This window comes from Oncorhynchus keta, unplaced genomic scaffold (genome assembly GCF_023373465.1).
Source record: "Oncorhynchus keta strain PuntledgeMale-10-30-2019 unplaced genomic scaffold, Oket_V2 Un_contig_17400_pilon_pilon, whole genome shotgun sequence".
Lineage (NCBI taxonomy): Eukaryota > Metazoa > Chordata > Actinopteri > Salmoniformes > Salmonidae > Oncorhynchus > Oncorhynchus keta.
In genome coordinates this window covers 85524-106908 of record NW_026280421.1, presented here as the reverse complement: position 1 = coordinate 106908, position 21385 = coordinate 85524, and the positions used below count along the sequence as shown (strand labels likewise).

At 57.2% G+C, this 21385-nt stretch overlaps 3 protein-coding genes across 8 annotated transcripts in view; 1 reads left to right on the top strand and 2 right to left on the bottom strand.

Annotated features, from left to right (window-relative positions):
* The window catches only part of tipin (timeless interacting protein), a 35160-nt gene extending 25148 nt beyond the window's left edge, over positions 1 to 10012 (bottom strand). The window contains exon 1 of the mRNA XM_052503493.1: positions 9845 to 10012. The gene's annotated coding sequence lies outside the window, so the exon portion shown is untranslated. The remainder of the gene's footprint in view (positions 1 to 9844) is intronic.
* Positions 30 to 8826, top strand: LOC127919707 (proline-rich protein 36-like). Its single transcript, XM_052503492.1, has 13 exons — positions 30 to 39; positions 1930 to 2037; positions 2536 to 2772; positions 2998 to 3097; positions 4174 to 4262; positions 4354 to 4486; positions 5183 to 5286; positions 5531 to 5668; positions 6272 to 6436; positions 6565 to 6685; positions 6882 to 7371; positions 7455 to 7593; positions 8783 to 8826. Exons 1-13 carry the CDS (start codon positions 30 to 32, stop codon positions 8824 to 8826), a joined length of 1878 nt encoding a protein of 625 aa, XP_052359452.1.
* A 2253-nt stretch (positions 10013 to 12265) lies between the features above and the next one.
* Positions 12266 to 21385, bottom strand: part of lctla (lactase-like a) — a 30881-nt gene continuing 21761 nt past the window's right edge. For 4 of the 6 annotated variants that reach the window (XM_052503487.1, XM_052503488.1, XM_052503489.1 and 1 more), the window contains exons 12-13: positions 21196 to 21259; positions 12266 to 12777 (exon numbers count right to left, since the gene is read on the bottom strand). In XM_052503487.1, coding sequence (XP_052359447.1) covers positions 12662 to 12777; positions 21196 to 21259 — 180 coding nt within the window. In that variant the 3' untranslated portion in view covers positions 12266 to 12661. Of the gene's footprint in view, positions 12778 to 13030; positions 13173 to 21195; positions 21260 to 21385 lie in introns of all 6 variants that reach the window. The other 2 variants (XM_052503490.1, XR_008103780.1) reach the window with 2 other exon arrangements.

Below are 21385 nucleotides of genomic sequence, written 5' to 3'. Positions count from 1 at the left end.
AGAAGAGGGACATTTGACGTTTTATAGTCATGTTCACGAGTACAGTGAAATGCCTTTCTTGACAACTCTTTTCCCAACAATGCAGTAATCAATATATAGCACTATAAAATATATAAAAACACAAGCAATAAGACAGGAAAGAAGGAAAGCTATATATACAGCTACCATAACTTCACCTAGCTCTCCCCCTACAGTCGTCAGCTCTCCCTCTACAGTCGTCAGCTCTCCTGTCTCCCCTACAGTCGTCAGCTCTCCTGTCTCCCTCTACAGTCGTCAGCTCTCCTGTCTCCCCCTACAGTCGTCAGCTCTCCTGTCTCCCTCTACAGTCGTCAGCTCTCCTGTCTCCCCCTACAGTCGTCAGCTCTCCTGTCTCCCCCTACAGTCGTCAGCTCTCCTGTCTCCCCCTACAGTCGTCGGCTCTCCTGTCTCCCCCTACAGTCGTCGGCTCTCCTGTCTCCCCCTACAGTCGTCTCTCCTGTCTCCCCCTACAGTCGTCAGCTCTCCTGTCTCCCCCTACAGTCTCCCCCTGTCTCCCCTACAGTCGTCAGCTCTCCTGTCTCCCCTACAGTCGTCAGCTCTCCTGTCTCCCCTCTACAGTCGTCAGCTCTCCTGTCTCCCTCTACAGTCGTCAGCTCTCCTGTCTCCCTCTACAGTCGTCAGCTCTCCTGTCTCCCCCTACAGTCGTCAGCTCTCCTGTCTCCCCCTACAGTCGTCAGCTCTCCCCCTACAGTCGTCAGCTCTCCCCCTACAGTCGTCAGCTCTCCCCCTGTCTCCCTCTACAGTCGTCAGCTCTCCTGTCTCCCCTACAGTCGTCAGCTCTCCCCCCTACAGTCTCAGCTCTCCTGTCTCCCTCTACAGTCGTCAGCTCTCCTGTCTCCCCTACAGTCGTCAGCTCTCCCCTCTGTCTCCCTCTCTCCTGTCTCCCCTACAGTCGTCAGCTCTCCTGTCTCCCTCTACAGTCGTCAGCTCTCCTGTCTCCTCTCTGTCTCCCCTACAGTCGTCAGCTCTCCTGTCTCCCTCTACAGTCGTCAGCTCTCCTGTCTCCCTCTACAGTCGTCAGCTCTCCTGTCTCCCTCTACAGTCGTCAGCTCTCCTGTCTCCCCTACAGTCAGCTCTCCTGTCTCCCCCTCTAGCTCTCCTGTCTCCCCTACAGTCGTCAGCTCTCCTGTCTCCCCCTACAGTCGTCAGCTCTCCTGTCTCCCTCTACAGTCGTCAGCTCTCCTGTCTCCCCCTACAGTCGTCAGCTCTCCTGTCTCCCCTACAGTCGTCAGCTCTCCTGTCTCCCCTACAGTCGTCAGCTCTCCTGTCTCCCCTCTACAGTCGTCAGCTCTCCCCCTACAGTCGTCAGCTCTCCTGTCTCCCTCTACAGTCGTCAGCTCTCCTGTCTCCCTCTACAGTCGTCAGCTCTCCTGTCTCCCCCTACAGTCGTCAGCTCTCCTGTCTCCCCTACAGTCGTCGGCTCTCCTGTCTCCCCTACAGTCGTCGGCTTACAGTCGTCGGCTCTCCTCCCTACAGTCGTCGGCTCTCCTGTCTCCCCCTACAGTCGTCGGTCTCCCTACAGTCGCGATCAGCTCTCCTGTCTCCCCTACAGTCATCCTGTCTCCCCCTACAGTCGTCGGCTCTCCTGTCTCCCCCTACAGTCGTCGGCTCTCCTGTCTCCCCTACAGTCCTCCCCCTACAGTCGTCGGCTCTCCTGTCTCCCCCTACAGTCGTCGGCTCTCCTGTCTCCCCCTACAGTCGTCGGCTCTCCCGTCTCCCCCCTGCAGTCGTCGGCTCTCCTGTCTCCCCCTACAGTCGTCGGCTCTCCTGTCTCCCCCTACAGTCCCTCTCCTGTCTCCCCTACAGTCGTCGGCTCTCCTGTCTCCCCTCTACAGTCGTCGGCTCTCCCGTCTCCCCTACAGTCGTCGGCTCTCCTGTCTCCCCCTGCAGTCTCCCCCTACAGTCGTCGCTCTCCCGTCTCCCCTACAGTCGTCGGCTCTCCCGTCTCCCCCTACAGTCGTCGTCTCCCCAGTCGTCTCTCCGTCTCCCCCTACAGTCGTCAGGCTCTCCTGTCTCCCCCTACAGTCGTCCGGCTCTCCTGTCTCCCCCTACAGTCGTCGGCTCTCCCTGTCTCCCCCTACAGTCGTCGGCTCTCCTGTCTCCCCCTACAGTCGTCGGCTCTCCTGTCTCCCCCCTACAGTCGTCGGCTCTCCTGTCTCCCCTACAGTCTCTCCTGTCTCCCCTACAGTCGTCGGCTCTCCTGTCTCCCCCTACAGTCGTCGGCTCTCCTGTCTCCCCTACAGTCGTCGGCTCTCCTGTCTCCCCTACAGTCGTCGGCTCTCCTGTCTCCCCCCTACAGTCGTCGGCTCTCCTGTCTCCCCCTACAGTCGTCGGCTCTCCTGTCTCCCCCTGCAGTCGTCGGCTCTCCTGTCTCCCCCTACAGTCGGCTCTCCTGTCTCCCCCTACAGTCGTCGGCTCTCCTGTCTCCCCCTACAGTCGTCTCTCCCCTACAGTCTCCCCTCTACAGTCGTGGCTCTCCTGTCTCCCCTACTGCAGTCGTCGGCTCTCCACGTGGGTCTCCCCCCCTACAGTCGTCGGCTCTCCCCTACGATCTCTCCCCTGCAGTCGTCGGCTCTCCCGTCTCCCCCTACAGTCGTCGGCCTGTCTCCCCCTACAGTCGTCGGCTCTCCCCCCTACAGTCGTCGGCTCTCCCCCCTACAGTCGTCGGCTCTCCCCCCTGCAGTCGTCGGCTCTCTCCCCTACAGTCGTCCCCTGCTCCTGTCCCCTACAGTCGTCAGCTCTCCCCTCCCCTACAGTCGTCGGCTCTCCTGTCTCCCCCTGCAGTCGTCGGCTCTCCGTCTCCCCCTACAGTCGTCGGCTCTCCTGTCTCCCCCCCTGCAGTCGTCGGCTCTCCCTGTCTCCCCCTGCAGTCGTCGGCTCTCCCGTCTCCCCCTGCAGTCGTCGGCTCTCCCGTCTCCCCCTGCAGTCGTCGGCTCTCCCCTAATCTCCCCCCTGCAGTCGTCGGCTCTCCCGTCTCCCCCTGGTGGTGGAGTCGTCGGCTCTCCTGTCTCCCCCTGCAGTCGTGGCTCTCCCCCCTAGTGGAGTCGTCGGCTCTCCCGTCTCCCCCTGCAGTCGTTCTCCCGTCTCCCCCTGCAGTCGTCGGCTCTCCCGTCTCCCCCTACAGTCGTCGGCTCTCCCGTCTCCCCCAGTGTCAGTCGTCGGCTCTCCCGTCTCCCCCTGCAGTCGTCGGCTCTCCCGTCTCCCCCTGCAGTCGTCGGCTCTCCCGTCTCCCCCTGCAGTCGTCGGCTCTCCCGTCTCCCCCTGCAGTCGTCGGCTCTCCCGTCTCCCCCTGCAGTCGTCGGCTCTCCCGTCTCCCCCTGCAGTCGTCGGCTCTCCCGTCTCCCCCTGCAGTCGTCGGCTCTCCGTCTCCCCCTGCAGTCGTCGGCTCTCCCGTCTCCCCCCTACAGTCGTCGGCTCTCCCGTCTCCCCCCTACAGTCGTCGGCTCTCCCGTCTCCCCCTGCAGTGTCTCCCGGCTCTCCCCGTCTCCCCCGGCTCTCCCTCCCCCTTCAGTCGTCGGCTCTCCCGTCTCCCCCCTTCAGTCGTCGGCTCTCCCGTCTCCCCCCTACAGTCGTCGGCTCTCCCGTCTCCCCCTACAGTCGTCGGCTCTCCCGTCTCCCCCCTACAGTCGTCGGCTCTCCCGTCTCCCCCCTACAGTCGTCGGCTCTCCCGTCTCCCCCCTACAGTCGTCGGCTCTCCCGTCTCCCCCCTACAGTCGTCGGCTCTCCCGTCTCCCCCCTGCAGTCGTCGGCTCTCCGTCTCCCCCTGCAGTCGTCGGCTCTCCCCGTCTCCCCCTGCAGTCGTCGGCTCTCCCGTCTCCCCCTGCAGTCGTCGGCTCTCCCGTCTCCCCCTGCAGTCGTCGGCTCTCCCCGTCTCCCCCTGCAGTCAGTCGGCTCTCCCCCCTGTCTCTCCCCCTGCAGTGCGGCTCTCCCGTCTCCCCTGCAGTCGGCTCTCCCGTCTCCCCCCTGCAGTCGTCGGCTCTCCCGTCTCCCCCTGCAGTCGTCGGCTCTCCGTCTCCCCCTGCAGTCGTCGGCTCTCCCGTCTCCCCCTGCAGTCGTCGGCTCTCCGTCTCCCCCTGCAGTCGTCGGCTCTCCGTCTCCCCCTGCAGTCGTCGGCTCTCCCGTCTCCCCCTGCAGTCGTCGGCTCTCCCGTCTCCCCCTGCAGTCGTCGGCTCCCCCTGCCGTCTCCCCCTGCAGTCGTCGGCTCTCCGTCTCCCCCTGCAGTCGTCGGCTCTCCCGTCTCCCCCTGCCAGTCGTCGGCTCTCCCGTCTCCCCCGCAGTCTCCCCCCTCGGCTCGACCCCGTCTCCCCCCTGCAGTCGTCGGCTCTCCCCGTCTCCCCCCTGCAGTCGTCGGCTCTCCGTCTCCCCCCTGCAGTCTCCCCCTCGGCTCTCCGTCTCCCCCCTGCAGTCGTCGGCTCTCCGTCTCCCCCCTGCAGTCGTCGGCTCTCCCGTCTCCCCCTGCAGTCGTCGGCTCTCCGTCTCCCCCTGCAGTCGTCGGCTCTCCCGTCTCCCCCTGCAGTCGTCGGCTCTCCGTCTCCCCCCCCTGCAGTCGTCGGCTCTCCGTCTCCCCCTGCAGTCTCCCCCTCCCCCTGCAGTCGTCGGCTCTCCCCGTCTCCCCCTGCAGTGGTCGGCTCTCCCGTCTCCCCCTGCAGTCGTCGGCTCTCCCCGTCTCCCCCCTGCAGTCGTCGGCTCTCCCGTCTCCCCCCTGCAGTCGTCGGCTCTCCCGTCTCCCCCCTGCAGTCGTCGGCTCTCCCGTCTCCCCTGCAGTCGTCGGCTCTCCGTCTCCCCCTGCAGTCGTCGGCTCTCCCGTCTCCCCCCCGTCGGCTCTCCGTCTCCCCCTGCAGTCTCCCGTCTCCCCCTGCAGTCGTCGGCTCTCCCGTCTCCCCCTGCAGTCGTCGGCTCTCCCGTCTCCCCCTGCAGTCGTCGGCTCTCCGTCTCCCCCTGCAGTCGTCGGCTCTCCGTCTCCCCCTGCAGTCGTCGGCTCTCCCGTCTCCCCCTGCAGTCGTCCCGGCTCTCCCGTCTCCCCCTGCAGTCGTCGGCTCTCCCGTCTCCCCCTGCAGTCGTCGGCTCTCCCGTCTCCCCCTGCAGTCGTCGGCTCTCCCGTCTCCCCCTGCAGTCGTCGGCTCTCCCCCTGTCTCCCCTGCAGTCGTCGGCTCTCCGTCTCCCCTGCAGTCGTCGGCTCGTCTCCCCCTGCAGTCTCGGCCCCCGTCTCCCCCTGCAGTCGTCGGCTCTCCGTCTCCCCCTGCAGTCGTCGGCTCTCCCGTCTCCCCCTGCAGTCGTCGGCTCTCCCGTCTCCCCCTGCAGTCGTCGGCTCTCCCGTCTCCCCCCTGCAGTCGTCGGCTCTCCGTCTCCCCCCTGCAGTCGTCGGCTCTCCCGTCTCCCCCTGCAGTCGTCGGCTCTCCGTCTCCCCCCTGCAGTCGTCGGCTCTCCCGTCTCCCCCTGCAGTCGTCGTCTCTCCGTCTCCCCCCTGCAGTCTCTCCGTCTCCCCCTGCAGTCGTCGGCTCTCCCCCCGATGTCTCCCCCCTGCAGTGGGTCGGGCTCTCCCGTCTCCCCCTGCAGTCGTCGGCTCTCCCGTCTCCCCCTGCAGTCGGCATCGCTCTCCGTCTCCCCCCTGCAGTCGTCGGCTCTCCCCGTCTCCCCCCTGCAGTCGTCGGCTCTCCGTCTCCCCCCTGCAGTCGTCGGCTCTCCCGTCTCCCCCTGCAGTCGTCGGCTCTCCCGTCTCCCCCTGCAGTCGTCGGCTCTCCCGTCTCCCCCTGCAGTCGTCGGCTCTCCCGTCTCCCCCTGCAGTCGTCGGCTCTCCCGTCTCCCCCTGCAGTCGTCGGCTCTCCCGTCTCCCCCCTGCAGTCGTCGGCTCTCCGTCTCCCCCTGCAGTCGTCGGCTCTCCCCGTCTCCCCCTGCAGTCGTCGGCTCTCCGTCTCCCCCTGCAGTCGTCGGCTCTCCGTCTCCCCCTGCAGTCGTCGGCTCTCCCGTCTCCCCCCTGCAGTCGTCGGCTCTCCGTCTCCCCCTGCAGTCGTCGGCTCTCCCGTCTCCCCCTGCAGTCAGTCGTCGGCTCTCCCGTCTCCCCCTGCAGTCGTCGGCTCTCCCGTCTCCCCCCTGCAGTCGTCGGCTCTCCGTCTCCCCCTGCAGTCAGTCGTCGGCTCTCCCGTCTCCCCACCTGCAGTCGTCGGCTCTCCCGTCTCCCCCTGCAGTCGTCGGCTCTCCGTCTCCCCCTCGGCTCTCCCGTCTCCCCCTGCAGTGGGCTCTCCCGTCTCCCCTGCAGTGCGTAAAATAGTCGTCGGCTCTCCGTCTCCCCCTGCAGTCGTCGGCTCTCCCGTCTCCCCCCTGCAGGCTCTCTCCCTGCCGATTAATCTCCCCCTGCAGTGGACGGCTCTCCCGTCTCCCCCTACAGTCGTCGCTCTCCGTCTCCCCCCTGCAGTCGTCGGCTCTCCCGTCTCCCCCCTGCAGTCGTCGGCTCTCCCGTCTCCCCCTGCAGTCGTCGGCTCTCCCGTCTCCCCTGCAGTCGTCGGCTCTCCCCGTCTCCCCCTGCAGTCGTCGGCTCTCCGTCCCCCCTGCAGTCTCGGCTCTCCGTCTCCCCTGCAGTGGAGTCGGCTCTCCTCTCCCCCTGCAGTCCTCTCCCCCTGCAGTCGGTCTCTCCCGTCTCCCCTGCGTGGTCGGCTCTCCGTCTCCCCCCTGCAGTCGTCGGCTCTCCCCGTCTCCCCCTGCAGTCGTCGGCTCTCCGTCTCCCCCTCCCTCTACAGTCGTCGGCTCTCCGTCTCCCCCCTACAGTCTCGGCTCTCCCGTCTCCCCTACAGTCGTCGGCTCTCCCCGTCTCCCCCTGTCGTCGGCTCTCCCGTCTCCCCCTACAGTCTCCCCCTCAGCTCTCCGTCTCCCCCTACAGTCGTCCGGCTCTCCCCCTGTCTCCCCCTACAGTCGCCGGCTCTCCCGTCTCCCCCCTACAGTCGCCGGCTCTCCCCGTCTCCCCCTACAGTCGCCGGCTCTCCCGTCTCCCCCTACAGTCGCCGGCTCTCCGTCTCCCCCTACAGTCGCCGGCTCTCCCGTCTCCCCTACAGTCGCCGGCTCTCCCGTCTCCCCTACAGTCGCCGGCTCTCCGTCTCCCCCTACAGTCGCCGGCTCTCCCGTCTCCCCCTACAGTCGCCGGCTCTCCCGTCTCCCCTACAGTCTCTCCCCCTACAGTCTCCTCCCGTCTCCCCCCTACAGTCGTCGGCTCTCCCGTCTCCCCCTACAGTCGCCGGCTCTCCGTCTCCCCCTACAGTCGCCGGCTCTCCGTCTCCCCCTACAGTCGTCGGCTCTCCGTCTCCCCTACAGTCGTCGGCTCTCCCGTCTCCCCCTACAGTCGTCAGCTCTCCCGTCTCCCCCCTACAGTCGTCGGCTCTCCCGTCTCCCCCTACAGTCGTCGGCTCTCCCGTCTCCCCCTACAGTCGTCGGCTCTCCCGGCTCCCCCTACAGTCGTCGGCTCTCCCCTCTCCCCCTACAGTCGTCGGCTCTCCCGTCTCCCCTACAGTCGTCGGCTCTCCGTCTCCCCCTACAGTCATCGGCTCTCCGTCTCCCCCTACAGTCGTCGGCTCTCCCCGTCTCCCCTACAGTCGTCGGCTCTCCCGTCTCCCCCTACAGTCGTCGGCTCTCCCGTCTCCCCCCTACAGTCGTCGGCTCTCCCGTCTCCCCCCTACAGTCGTCGGCTCTCCCGTCTCCCCCCTACAGTCGTCGGCTCTCCCGTCTCCCCCCTACAGTCGTCGGCTCTCCGTCTCCCCCCTACAGTCGTCGGCTCTCCCGTCTCCCCCCTACAGTCGTCGGCTCTCCCCGTCTCCCCTGCAGTCTCTCCCGTCTCCCCTACAGTCGTCGGCTCTCCCTCCCCTCGTCTCCCCCTACAGTCGTCGGCTCTCCCTCCCCCTCAGTCGTCAGCTCTCCCGTCTCCCCTACAGTCGTCGGCTCTCCTCCCCTACAGTCGTCGGCTCTCCCGTCTCCCCCTACAGTCGTCGGCTCTCCCGTCTCCCTCTACAGTCGTCAGCTCTCCCGTCTCCCTCTACAGTCGTCAGCTCTCCCGTCTCCCTCTACAGTCGTCGGCTCTCCCGTCTCCCTCTACAGTCGTCGGCTCTCCCGTCTCCCTCTACAGTCGTCGGCTCTCCCGTCTCCCTCTACAGTCGTCGGCTCTCCCGTCTCCCTCTACAGTCGTCGGCTCTCCCGTCTCCCTCTACAGTCGTCGGCTCTCCCGTCTCCCTCTACAGTCGTCGGCTCTCCCGTCTCCCTCTACAGTCGTCGGCTCTCCCGTCTCCCTCTACAGTCGTCAGCTCTCCTGTCTCCCTCTACAGTCGTCAGCTCTCCTGTCTCCCCTCTACAGTCGTCGGCTCTCCCTCCCCTCTACAGTCTCCCCCCCTCTACAGTCGTCGGCTCTCCCGTCTCCCCTACAGTCGTCGGCTCTCCCGTCTCCCCTCTACAGTCGTCGGCTCTCCCGTCTCCCCTCTACAGTCGTCAGCTCTCCCGTCTCCCTCTACAGTCGTCAGCTCTCCTGTCTCCCTCTACAGTCGTCAGCTCTCCTGTCTCCCTCTACAGTCGTCAGCTCTCCTGTCTCCCCTCTACAGTCGTCAGCTCTCCTGTCTCCCTCTACAGTCGTCAGCTCTCCTGTCTCCCCTCTACAGTCGTCAGCTCTCCTGTCTCCCCTCTACAGTCGTCAGCTCTCCTGTCTCCCTCTACAGTCGTCAGCTCTCCTGTCTCCCTCTACAGTCGTCAGCTCTCCTGTCTCCCTCTACAGTCGTCAGCTCTCCGGCCTCCCTCTACTGTCGTCAGCTCTCCTGACTCTGTCTACATGTGTGTACTAGCTATAGTTAGCTACCGTTGTCCCCGTCGCTTCCTTCTTCTGTGGGATTTATCGGCATCCAACGTTATGGTGTATTACCGACACCTACTGTACTGGAGAGCCTCTGTCTAGCAGAGTCATAGCTTTAAAATGGACAAATAGAAGAACAGGGATTCCTGCAGCAGTTTTGAACAGCTCTACATCTCTGGGTGCCTCAATCCGATTAACCTCCACCTCCACACAGGTGTTGGAGCATGGTATATGACTAAATTAGCACAGGTTGTTGCCTCGTCTTCCGTAAGCAAGCGCTGTAACATGGAGAAATGGCCGTGTGGGGAACACTAACAGGGCACGTATCAACTACATTTTGACACATATTTATCGCTGATATGAAAGATAAGGTCCTTTATATTCTTCCAAAACAGCGACGCGTGTTAAATGTTCAGACTGAGCGTTGGGATCTTAAAACTCCCCCCTTTGTAGAAAACGCATTCGTCCAATGACTTATGTGTAATGTATTGGAACAGAGTCACGATCCAAGGACTAAGATACATTTTGTAACACTGGCTTCTGCACCGGACTTACAGCCAGTGTCATTCTTGACTTTTACTAGCTAATGTTAGCTCACAACTTACCGACTGGTTGGCTCACATTATATTAACTTAGCCAAGGTAGGCTAACTAGGTGCAATATTAGCTACACACAAAGTGTGAGGGAATCAACGTTTACAACACATATAAACAGACGGTCGTAACCCGAATAAAAACCCAGGCTTCTAGATAGATTGGCTATCAGCTAACTTAATTTATCCAGCTTTCATGAGTAACCTGCTGTAGATATAGTGTAGTAGTTCGTTACCGCGCTATGCTAACCAGCTAGCTAGTTGTTGTTGTTTGTTGCGGGGAAACTGATAAGATTCAACAAATTAAGCGACATCCCATCAATGTGATGCGGGAAATATATATCATCAGTGTCGTCGTTAGTATGTGGAGAATAACTATAGCCGGGGCACTTTACCTGGCAAATAAACAGTTGCTATTCCAGCGGCTCCTGTGTTATTTTTGTTCGTCCACTCTTGTCTTCTGCCGGGTTTTTTACAATGAACCAATCAACTGTTTGCTTCCTTGTACCAAGAGCCAATCACGTGTCGTCAAAACTATCCGTTTGTGTTGGGAATAGAAAAGTTTTTTGGGGGGTTACACTGCCCTCTTCTGTATATGTCTGGAATGTTATGTACGTGACTGTGTAATGGCAGTTTTGTTTTGTTGATTTCCACCTTATTAGACATAGCTACCAAAGTAACTGCTTATAACAAACTGTTGGCCTATTCTAACTGTTTTGTTTCAATCAAAGCATACATTTTACCTAGTGGCGTGCCACATGAGAGAAATGCGACCATTCGCACAATCAACCTGAAATTACGTGGTGTTTTTTTTTGTCTTGGAGTAGCGTTATACTATGCTATTATATTCAATTCTGTTAATTAGAATACTAATTACGAAGATGCTGCATTTCCCGAATTCTCTGGAACCCTCGTACCTATAGCAACATATCTGAGCTACTGCCGCATGTGCAGAATTATCTACATTACACACATTCTCTGATCTACAGAGAATTACAGGCTACTCTGGTGAAGGGTGTTGTTTAATAAAGTCAGATCAAATAACACATGGTCAAATTGTTACCCTCCTCGCTCCTTCGTATTCAAAAGTAACAGTCGGTATCTTATGTGGCCACCAGCTGCATTAAGTACTGCAGTGCATCTCCTCCTCGTGGACTGCACCAGATTTGCCAGTTTTTTAATGGGAGATGTTACCCCACCAAGGCACCTGCAAGTTCCCAGACATTTCTGGGGGAATGGCCCTAGCCCTCACCCTCTGATCCAACAGGTCCCAGGCATGCTCAATGGGATTGAGATCTGGGATTTTCGCTGGCCGTGGCAGAACACTGACATTCCTGTCTTGCAGGAAATCAGGCACAGAACGAGCAGTATGGCTGGTGGCATTGTCATGCTGGAGGGTCATGTCAGGATGAGCCTGCAGGAAGGGTACCACATGAGGGAGGAGGATGTCTTCCCTGTAAAGCACAGCGTTGAGATTGCCTGCAATGACAACAAGCTCAGTCCAATGATGCTGTGACACACCGCCACAGACCATGACGGACCCTCCACCTCCAAATCGATCCCGCTCCAGTGTAACGCTCATTTCTTCGACGATAAAAACAAATCGGACCACCCCTGGTGAGACAAAACCGCACCTCATCAGTGAAGAGTGCTGTCTCACAGTACGGAAATTGCAATTTATTGCCCTGGCCACATCTGCAGTCCTCATGCCTCCTTGCAGCATGCTTAAGGCACGTTCACGCACATGAGCAGGGACTCTGGGCATCTTTCTTTTGGTGTTTTTCAGAGTCAGTAGAAAGGCCTCTTTCGTGTCCTAAGATTTCATAACTGTGACCTTAATTGCCTTACTTCTGTATGCTTTTAGTGTCTTAACGACCGTTCTACAGGTGCATGTTCATTCATTGTTTATGGTTCATTGAACAAGCATGGGAAACGGTGTTTAAACCCTTTACAATGAACATCTGTGAAGTTATTTGGATTTTTACAAATTATCTTTGAAAGACAGGGTCCTGAAAAAGGGACGTTTCTTTTTGTGTTAAGTTTACATACCTGAGAGAAGCCTACCAATTTTACCCGACAGAAATGTGTCACCTGCTCTTGCTTTCCATGCCTTGTTCTTTTCTAGCTTTCACTATGAATGTTTTCCGATAAAACAGGGGTTTTAAAACTTTGTCCCCTCATAAACGTTATGTGGGCAAATTCATTCAGATCAATACTGTCTGTTTACTGTCACACCCTGACCATAGTTTGCTTTGTATGTTTCTATGTTTTGTTTGGTCAGGGTGTGATCTGAGTGGGCATTCTATGTTGGATGTCTAGTTTGTCTGTTTCTATGTCTGGCCTGATATGGTTCTCAATCAGAGGCAGGTGTTAGTCATTGTCTCTGATTGGGAGCCATATTTAGGTAGCCTGTGTTGTGTTGGGTTTTGTGGGTGGTTGTCTCCTGTGTCAGTGTTTGTACCACACGGGACTGTGTCGGGTTTTCATGTATCGTTTCATTATTAAAGAACCATGAATTATAACCACGCTGTATTTTGGTCCGCCTCTCCTTCCCAGGAAGAATCTCGTTAAATTTACAGGTTTACACATGTACTTGTGTAATGAAATGTGGAAATCAGATTACAATATGATCATTTATATTATTATGCTGCAAGACTATGTTATCCTGCTGAGCAAAACGCCTAGTCTTAAGGTTTCAATCCAAACTATAGTGTAGATACTGTAGAGCCTATTATATAAGACTCTTCTTCTACTGAATTCTCTCTACAACACCTTGCAGCCTATAAGCAGTCAAACAGTTCCAAAACAGGTTGTACAATCTTTATTGCAATTTAATTAGATTTTCAAGATACAGATAATAATGCATGCTAACACTTTATTAACATGGAATAGCTATCGTTCCATTTTAAAATGTGTCCGGTGTCCAGGTTTGTATCTGTTGCAATATGTATATAAAAGAGATGAACTGTGGGTAATAAAAAATACAGCTATCATTGTCCACGCAGCAGGAACATGAGGAAGACAGCAGTGTTCTAGAAGCGTCCACGCAGCAGGAACATGAGGAAGACAGCAGTGTTCTAGAAGCGTCCACGCAGCAGGAACATGAGGAAGACAGCAGTGTTCTAGAAGCGTCCACGCAGCAGGAACATGAGGAAGACAGCAGTGTTCTAGAAGCGTCCACGCAGCAGGAACATGAGGAAGACAGCAGTGTTCTAGAAGCGTCCACGCAGCAGGAACATGAGGAAGACAGCAGCCAGGAGAATACAGAGAGTACACACTGTAGGAACCACGATCTCTGTTACCATCTCCATGTGGCTGGTCAACGGATCTGAAATAATCATTGAACACAATAAATAAATTAAATGTTTATATAAAACCCTTACAGTAACCCGGTCTACACACTAAACAGCAAACAGAGGCTCCATTTTTTTATTTATAATAACACATAGATGACGATACCACTTTGCACTACGAGCAGAAATGTACTCGGCGGCAAATAGCGAATAGTCCGATAAGTGCTAAATGAAACACAACTCAAATTCAACACTTTAAATGATTTGAAAAGTGAATGTATTTCCTACCCAGGTCTGCTACACACCAGGCAGTCAATCAAAAGAAGAAGTGATGAAGTCCTACGTAGGCCTACCTAAACTTCATCATGCACTGGCCAAACCTTTGGCATCCCTGCCTGTTCCTTACTGTCCTGCTGGGACTTTCTTCTAGCTGGAGGGGCAAACAAAGAAGAGTCCTGTTAGAGAATGTCTTCCCATGTAGTTTTGTAGTTCAACTATTTGTAGTTCAACTGTTTGTAGTTCAACTGTTTGTAGTTCAACTGTTTGTAGTTCAACTGTTTGTAGTTCAGTTTGTAGTTCAACTGTTTGTAGTTCAACTATTTGTAGTTCAACTGTTTGTAGTTCAACTATTTGTAGTTCAACTATTTGTAGTTCAACTATTTGTAGTTCAACTATTTGTAGTTCAACTTATTTGTAGTTCAACTATTTGTTGAAAAGTGCCAATTAGAGCCAGAATGTTCCTTTGTTTGCCCTGGCAGACAGATTCAGCCCGATGTCCCTGTACGCTGAAGTTGTCGGAGCTGACTGACATACATTGTGTAAAATATTTTCATATAGTTCAAGTTTTAATGTATGTGCTTGATTTAGGTTGGAGTTAGCATTTTTGGGACTATTCTATTGAGTCCGTTGTACTGGGGCTTACTAAATCAAGTCAATCGCAGCTCAAGAATTGGAAAGTCTTTGCCATGATGTCTTTGAACCAGGTGTCTGGTGGTGTTGGGGTCTTTCTGTGTTGGGGTCTGGTGGTGTTGGGGTCTGGTGGTGTTGGAGTCTGTCTGTGTTGGGGTCTGTCTGTGTTGGGTTCTGGTGGTGTTGGGGTCTGTCTGTGTTGGGGTCTGTCTGTGTTGGGGTCTGGTGGTGTTGGGTTCTGGTGGTGTTGGGGTCTGTCTGTGTTGGGGTCTGTCTGTGTTGGGGTCTGGTGGTGTTGGGGTCTGGTGGTGTTGGGGTCTGTCTGTGTTGGGGTCTGGTGGTGTTGGGGTCTGGTGGTGTTGGGGTCTGTCTGTGTTGGGGTCTGTATGTGTTGGGGTCTGGTGGTGTTGGGGTCTGGTGGTGTTGGGGTCTGGTGTGTTGGGGTCTGTCTGTGTTGGGGTCTGTCTGTGTTGGGGTCTGGTGGTGTTGGGGTCTGTCTGTGTTGGGGTCTGGTGGTGTTGGGGTCTGGTGGAGTTGGGGTCTGGTGGTGTTGGGGTCTGTCTGTGTTGGTGTCTGGTGGTGTTGGGGTCTGTCTGTGTTGGTGTCTGGTGGTGTTGGGGTCTGTCTGTGTTGGGGTCTGGTGGTGTTGGGGTCTGTCTGTGTTGGGGTCTGGTGGTGTTGGGGTCTGGTGGTGTTGGGGTCTGGTGGTGTTGGGGTCTGTCTGTGTTGGTGTCTGGTGGTGTTGGGGTCTGGTGGTGTTGGGGTCTGTCTGTGTTGGGGTCTGGTGGTGTTGGGGTCTGGTGGTGTTGGGGTCTGTCTGTGTTGGGGTCTGGTGGTGTTGGGGTCTGTCTGTGTTGGGGTCTGGTGGTGTTGGGGTCTGGTGGTGTTGGGGTCTGTCTGTGTTGGGGTCTGGTGGTGTTGGGGTCTGTCTGTGTTGGGGTCTGGTGGTGTTGGGGTCTGGTGTGTTGGGGTCTGGTGGTGTTGGGGTCTGTCTGTGTTGGGGTCTGGTGGTGTTGGGGTCTGGTGGTGTTGGGGTCTGGTGGTGTTGGGGTCTGTCTGTGTTGGGGTCTGTCTGTGTTGGGGTCTGGTGGTGTTGGGGTCTGTCTGTGGTGTCTGGGGTCTGGGGTCTGGTGTTGGGGTCTGGTGGTGTTGGGGTCTGTCTGTGTTGGTGTCTGGTGGTGTTGGGGTCTGTCTGTGTTGGTGTCTGGTGGTGTTGGGGTCTGTCTGTGTTGGGGTCTGGTGGTGTTGGGGTCTGTGTGTTGGGGTCTGGTGGTGTTGGGGTCTGGTGGTGTGGGGTCTGGTGGTGTTGGGGTCTGTCTGTGTTGGTGTCTGGTGGTGTTGGGGTCTGGTGGTGTTGGGGTCTGTCTGTGTTGGGGTCTGGTGGTGTTGGGGTCTGGTGGTGTTGGGGTCTGTCTGTGTTGGGGTCTGGTGGTGTTGGGGTCTGTCTGTGTTGGGGTCTGGTGGTGTTGGGGTCTGGTGGTGTTGGGGTCTGTCTGTGTTGGGGTCTGGTGGTGTTGGGGTCTGTCTGTGTTGGGGTCTGGTGGTGTTGGGGTCTGGTGGTGTTGGGGTCTGGTGGTGTTGGGGTCTGTCTGTGTTGGGGTCTGGTGGTGTTGGGGTCTGGTGGTGTTGGGGTCTGGTGGTGTTGGGGTCTGGTGGTGTTGGGGTCTGGTGGTGTTGGGGTCTGGTGGTGTTGGGGTCTGGTGGTGTTGGGGTCTGTTTGTGTTGGGGTCTGGTGGTGTTGGGGTCTGGTGGTGTTGGGGTCTGGTGGTGTAGGGGTCTGTCTGTGTTGGGGTCTGTCTGTGTTGGGGTCTGGTGGTGTTGGGGTCTGGTGGTGTTGGGGTCTGTCTGTGTAGGGGTCTGGTGGTGTTGGGGTCTGGTGGAGTTGGGGTCTGGTGGTGTTGGGGTCTGTCTGTGTTGGGGTCTGGTGGTGTTGGGGTCTGTCTGTGTTGGGGTCTGGTGGTGTTGGGGTCTGGTGGTGTTGGGGTCTGGTGGTGTTGGGGTCTGTCTGTGTTGGTGTCTGGTGGTGTTGGGGTCTGGTGGTGTTGGGGTCTGTCTGTGTTGGGGACCGGTGGTGTGGCGGTCTGGTGGTGTTGGGGTCTGTCTGTGTTGGGGTCTGGTGGTGTTGGGGTCTGGTGGTGTTGGGGTCTGTCTGTGTTGGTGTCTGGTGGTGTTGGGGTCTGGTGGTGTTGGGGTCTGTCTGTGTTGGGGACCGGTGGTGTGGCGGTCTGGTGGTGTTGGGGTCTGTCTGTGTTGGGGTCTGCTGGTGTTGGGGTCTGGTGGTGTTGGGGTCTGTCTGTGTTGGGGTCTGGTGGTGTTGGGGTCTGTCAGTGTTGGGTTCTGGTGGTGTTTGGGTTTGGTGGTGTTGGAGTCTGTCAGTGTTGGGGTCTGGTGGTGTTGGGTCTAGTGGTGTTAGGGTTTGGTGGTGTTGGGGTCTGTCGGTGTTGGGGTCTGGTGGTGTTGGGGTTTGGTGGTGTTGGAGTCTGTCAATGTTGGGGTCTAGTGGTGTTGGGGTTTGGTGGTGTTGGGGTGTAGTGGTGTTGGGGTCCGGTGGTGTTGAGGTCTGGTGGTGTTGAGGTCCGGTGGTGTTGAGGTCTGGTGGTGTTGGGATGTAGTGGTGTTGGGGTCTGGTGGTGTTACGGTCTGATGGTGTTGGGGTCTGGTGGTGTTGGGGTCTAGTGGTGTTGGGGTCTAGTGGTGTTGGGGTCTAGTGGTGTTGGGGTCTAGTGGTGTTGAGGTCTGGTGGTGTTGGGGTCCGGTGGTGTTGGGGTGTAGTGGTGTTGGGGTGTAGTGGTGTTGGGGTCTGGTGGTGTTGGGGTGTAGTGGTGTTACGGTCTGGTGGTGTTGGGGTCTGGTGGTGTTGGGGTGTAGTGGTGTTGGGGTGTAGTGGTGTTGGGGTATAGTGGTGTTGGGGTGTAGTGGTGTTGGGGTGTAGTGGTGTTACGGTCTGGTGGTGTTGTGGTGTTGGGGTGTTACGGTCTGGTGGTGTTGGGGTCTGGTGGTGTTGAGGTGTAGTGGTGTTGGGGTGTAGTGGTGTTGGGGTGTAGTGGTGTTACGGTCTGGTGGTGTTGTGGTGTTGGGGTGTAGTGGTGTTACGGTCTGGTGGTGTTGGGGTGTAGTGGTGTTGGGGTCTGGTGGTGTAGTGCTGTTGTGGTGTTGGGGTGTAGTGGTGTTACGGTCTGGTGGTGTTGGGGTGTAGTGGTGTTGGGGTGTAGTGGTGTTGGGGTGTAGTGGTGTTGGGGTGTAGTGGTGTTACGGTCTGGTGGTGTTGGGGTGGAGTGGTGTTGAGGTGTAGTGGTGTTACAGTCTGGTGGTGTTGGGGTCTGCTGGTGTTGGGGTCTGGTGGTGTTGGGGTCTGGTGGTGTTGGGGTGTAGTGGTGTTGGGGTCTAGTGGTGTTACAGTCTGGTGGTGTTGGGGTCTGGTGGTGTTGGGGTCTAGTGGTGTTACAGTCTGGTGGTGTTGGGGTCTGGTGGTGTTGGGGTCTGGTGGTGTTCGGGTGTAGTGGTGTTGGGGTCTAGTGGTGTTACAGTCTGGTGGTGTTGGGGTCTGGTGGTGTTGGGGTCTAGTGGTGTTACGGTCTGGTGGTTTTGGGGTGTAGTGGTGTTGGGGTGTAGTGGTGTTACAGTCTGGTGGTGTTGGGGTCTCGTGGTGTTACGGTCTGGTGGTGTTGGGGTGTAGTGGTGTTGGGGTGTAGTGGTGTTACAGTCTGGTGGTGTTGGGGTCTGGTGGTGTTGGGGTCTGGTGGTGTTACAGTCTGGTGGTGTTGGGGTCTAGTGGTGTTACGGTCTGGTGGTGTTGGGTGTAGTGGTGTTGGGGTGTAGTGGTGTTACAGTCTGGTGGTGTTGGGGTCTGGTGGTGTTACGGTCTGGTGGTGTTGGGGTCTGGTGGTGTTGGGGTCTGGTGGTTTTGGGGTTTGGTGGTGTTACAGTCTGGTGGTGTTGGGGTGTAGTGGTGTTGGGGTCTGGTGGTGTTGGGGTCTAGTGGTGTTACGGTCTGGTGGTGTTGGGGTGTAGTGGTGTTGGGGTGTAGTGGTGTTACAGTCTGGTGGTGTTGGGGTCTGGTGGTGTTGGGGTGTAGTGGTGTTGGGGTCCGGTGGTGTTGAGGTCTGGTGGTGTTGAGGTCCGGTGGTGTTGAGGTCTGGTGGTGTTGGGATGTAGTGGTGTTGGGGTCTGGTGGTGTTACGGTCTGATGGTGTTGGGGTCTGGTGGTGTTGGGGTCTAGTGGTGTTGGGGTCTAGTGGTGTTGGGGTCTAGTGGTGTTGGGGTCTAGTGGTGTTGGGGTGTAGTGGTGTTGGGGTGTAGTGGTGTTGGGGTCTGGTGGTGTTACGGTCTGATGGTGTTGGGGTCTGGTGGTGTTGGGGTCTAGTGGTGTTACGGTCTAGTGGTGTTGGGGTCTAGTGGTGTTGGGGTCCAGTGGTGTTGAGGTCTGGTGGTGTTGGGGTCCGGTGGTGTTGGGGTGTAGTGGTGTTGGGGTGTAGTGGTGTTGGGGTCTGGTGGTGTTGGGGTGTAGTGGTGTTACGGTCTGGTGGTGTTGGGGTCTGGTGGTGTTGGGGTGTAGTGGTGTTGGGGTGTAGTGGTGTTGGGGTATAGTGGTGTTGGGGTCCGGTGGTGTTGGGGTGTAGTGGTGTTGGGGTGTAGTGGTGTTGGGGTCTGGTGGTGTTGGGGTGTAGTGGTGTTACGGTCTGGTGGTGTTGGGGTCTGGTGGTGTTGGGGTGTAGTGGTGTTGGGGTGTAGTGGTGTTGGGGTATAGTGGTGTTGGGGTGTAGTGGTGTTGGGGTGTAGTGGTGTTACGGTCTGGTGGTGTTGTGGTGTTGGGGTGTTACGGTCTGGTGGTGTTGGGGTCTGGTGGTGTTGAGGTGTAGTGGTGTTGGGGTATAGTGGTGTTGGGGTGTAGTGGTGTTGGGGTGTAGTGGTGTTACGGTCTGGTGGTGTTGTGGTGTTGGGGTGTAGTGGTGTTACGGTCTGGTGGTGTTGGGGTGTAGTGGTGTTGGGGTCTGGTGGTGTTGGGGTGTAGTGCTGTTGTGGTGTAGTGGTGTTACGGTCTGGTGGTGTTGGGGTGTAGTGGTGTTGGGGTGTAGTGGTGTTGGGGTGTAGTGGTGTTACGGTCTGGTGGTGTTGGGGTGGAGTGGTGTTGGGGTGTAGTGGTGTTACAGTCTGGTGGTGTTGGGGTCTGCTGGTGTTGGGGTCTGGTGGTGTTGGGGTGTAGTGGTGTTGGGGTCTAGTGGTGTTACAGTCTGGTGGTGTTGGGGTCTGGTGGTGTTGGGGTCTAGTGGTGTTACAGTCTGGTGGTGTTGGGGTCTGGTGGTGTTGGGGTCTGGTGGTGTTCGGGTGTAGTGGTGTTGGGGTCTAGTGGTGTTACAGTCTGGTGGTGTTGGGGTCTGGTGGTGTTGGGGTCTAGTGGTGTTACGGTCTGGTGGTGTTGGGGTGTAGTGGTGTTGGGGTCTAGTGGTGTTACGGTCTGGTGGTGTTGGGGTGTAGTGGTGTTGGGGTCTGGTGGTGTTGGGGTCTAGTGGTGTTACGGTCTGGTGGTGTTGGGGTCTAGTGGTGTTGGGGTCTGGTGGTGTTGGGGTGTAGTGGTGTTGGGGTCTAGTGGTGTTACGGTCTGGTGGTGTTGGGGTGTAGTGGTGTTGGGGTCTGGTGGTGTTGGGGTCTAGTGGTGTTACGGTCTGGTGGTGTTGGGGTGTAGTGGTGTTGGGGTCTGGTGGTGTTGGGGTCTAGTGGTGTTACGGTCTGGTGGTGTTGGGGTCTAGTGGTGTTACGGTCTGGTGGTGTTGGGGTGTAGTGATGTTACAGTCTGGTGGTGTTGGGGTGTAGTGGTGTTACGGTCTGGTGGTGTTGGGGTGTAGTGATGTTACAGTCTGGTGGTGTTGGGGTCTAGTGATGTTGGGGTGTAGTGATGTTACAGTCTGGTGGTGTTGGGGTGTAGTGATGTTACAGTCTGGTGGTGTTGGGTGTAGTGGTGTTGGGGTGTAGTGATGTTACAGTCTGGTGGTGTTGGGGTGTAGTGGTGTTGGGGTGTAGTGGTGTTGGGGTCTAGTGGTGTTACGGTCTGGTGGTGTTGGGGTCTGGTGGTGTTGGGGTCTGGTGGTGTTGGGGTGTAGTGATGTTACAGTCTGGTGGTGTTGGGTCTAGTGGTGTTGGGGTGTAGTGATGTTACAGTCTGGTGGTGTTGGGGTCTAGTGGTGTTGGGGTGTAGTGATGTTACAGTCTGGTGGTGTTGGGGTGGAGTGGTGTTGGGGTGTAGTGGTGTTACAGTCTGGTGGTGTTGGGGTCTGCTGGTGTTGGGGTCTGGTGGTGTTGGGGTGTAGTGGTGTTGGGGTCTAGTGGTGTTACAGTCTGGTGGTGTTGGGGTCTGGTGGTGTTGGGGTCTAGTGGTGTTACAGTCTGGTGGTGTTGGGGTCTGGTGGTGTTCGGGTGTAGTGGTGTTGGGGTCTAGTGGTGTTACAGTCTGGTGGTGTTGGGGTCTGGTGGTGTTGGGGTCTAGTGGTGTTACGGTCTGGTGGTGTTGGGGTGTAGTGGTGTTGGGGTCTAGTGGTGTTACGGTCTGGTGGTGTTGGGGTGTAGTGGTGTTGGGGTCTGGTGGTGTTGGGGTCTAGTGGTGTTACGGTCTGGTGGTGTTGGGGTCTAGTGGTGTTGGGGTCTGGTGGTGTTGGGGTGTAGTGGTGTTGGGGTCTAGTGGTGTTACGGTCTGGTGGTGTTGGGGTGTAGTGGTGTTGGGGTCTGGTGGTGTTGGGGTCTAGTGGTGTTACGGTCTGGTGGTGTTGGGGTGTAGTGGTGTTGGGGTCTGGTGGTGTTGGGGTCTAGTGATGTTACGGTCTGGTGGTGTTGGGGTCTAGTGGTGTTACCCAAGTTTCCTTTGTTCTACTAAACCTCTTGTGGTGTTATTTCCTCTGGTGGTGTTGGGGTCTAGTGATGTTACAGTCTGGTGGTGTTGGGGTGTAGTGGTGTTACGGTCTGGTGGTGTTGGGGTGTAGTGATGTTACAGTCTGGTGGTGTTGGGGTCTAGTGATGTTGGGGTGTAGTGATGTTACAGTCTGGTGGTGTTGGGGTGTAGTGATGTTACAGTCTGGTGGTGTTGGGGTTGGGGTGTAGTGATGTTACAGTCTGGTGGTGGGGTTGGGTGTTGTGTAGTGGTGTTGGGGTCTAGTGGTGTTGGGGTCTAGTGGTGTTGGGGTCTGGTGGTGTTGGGGTGTTTTGGTGTTGGGGTGTTGATGTTACAGTCTGGTGGTGTTGGGGTGTAGTGATGTTACAGTCTGGTGGTGTTGGGGTGTAGTGGTGTTGGGGTGTAGTGGTGTTACAGTCTGGTGGTGTTGGGGTCTAGTGGTGTTGCGGTCTGGTGGTGTTGGGGTCTGGTGGTGTTGGGGTCTGGTGGTGTTGGGGTCTGGTGGTGTTGGGGTGTAGTGATGTTACAGTCTGGTGGTGTTGGGTGTAGTGGTGTTGGGGTGTAGTGATGTTACAGTCTGGTGGTGTTGGGGTCTAGTGGTGTTGGGGTGTAGTGATGTTACAGTCTGGTGGTGTTGGGGTGTAGTGTAGCCTTCTGTACTGACCTGCAGCTAGAAGCTGGTTACTGGAGGAGCACGTCTCTGTGGCTTTCCTTCTCCAACTCTCCACCTGTAGAGACCATCAAAATATATGTATTAATTAACCAATCAACCAACCAACCAATCAATCAATCAATATGTATTAATACAACCCATTAAGAAAAAAGTCTGTCACAAAACAGCACAGTGGAAAACT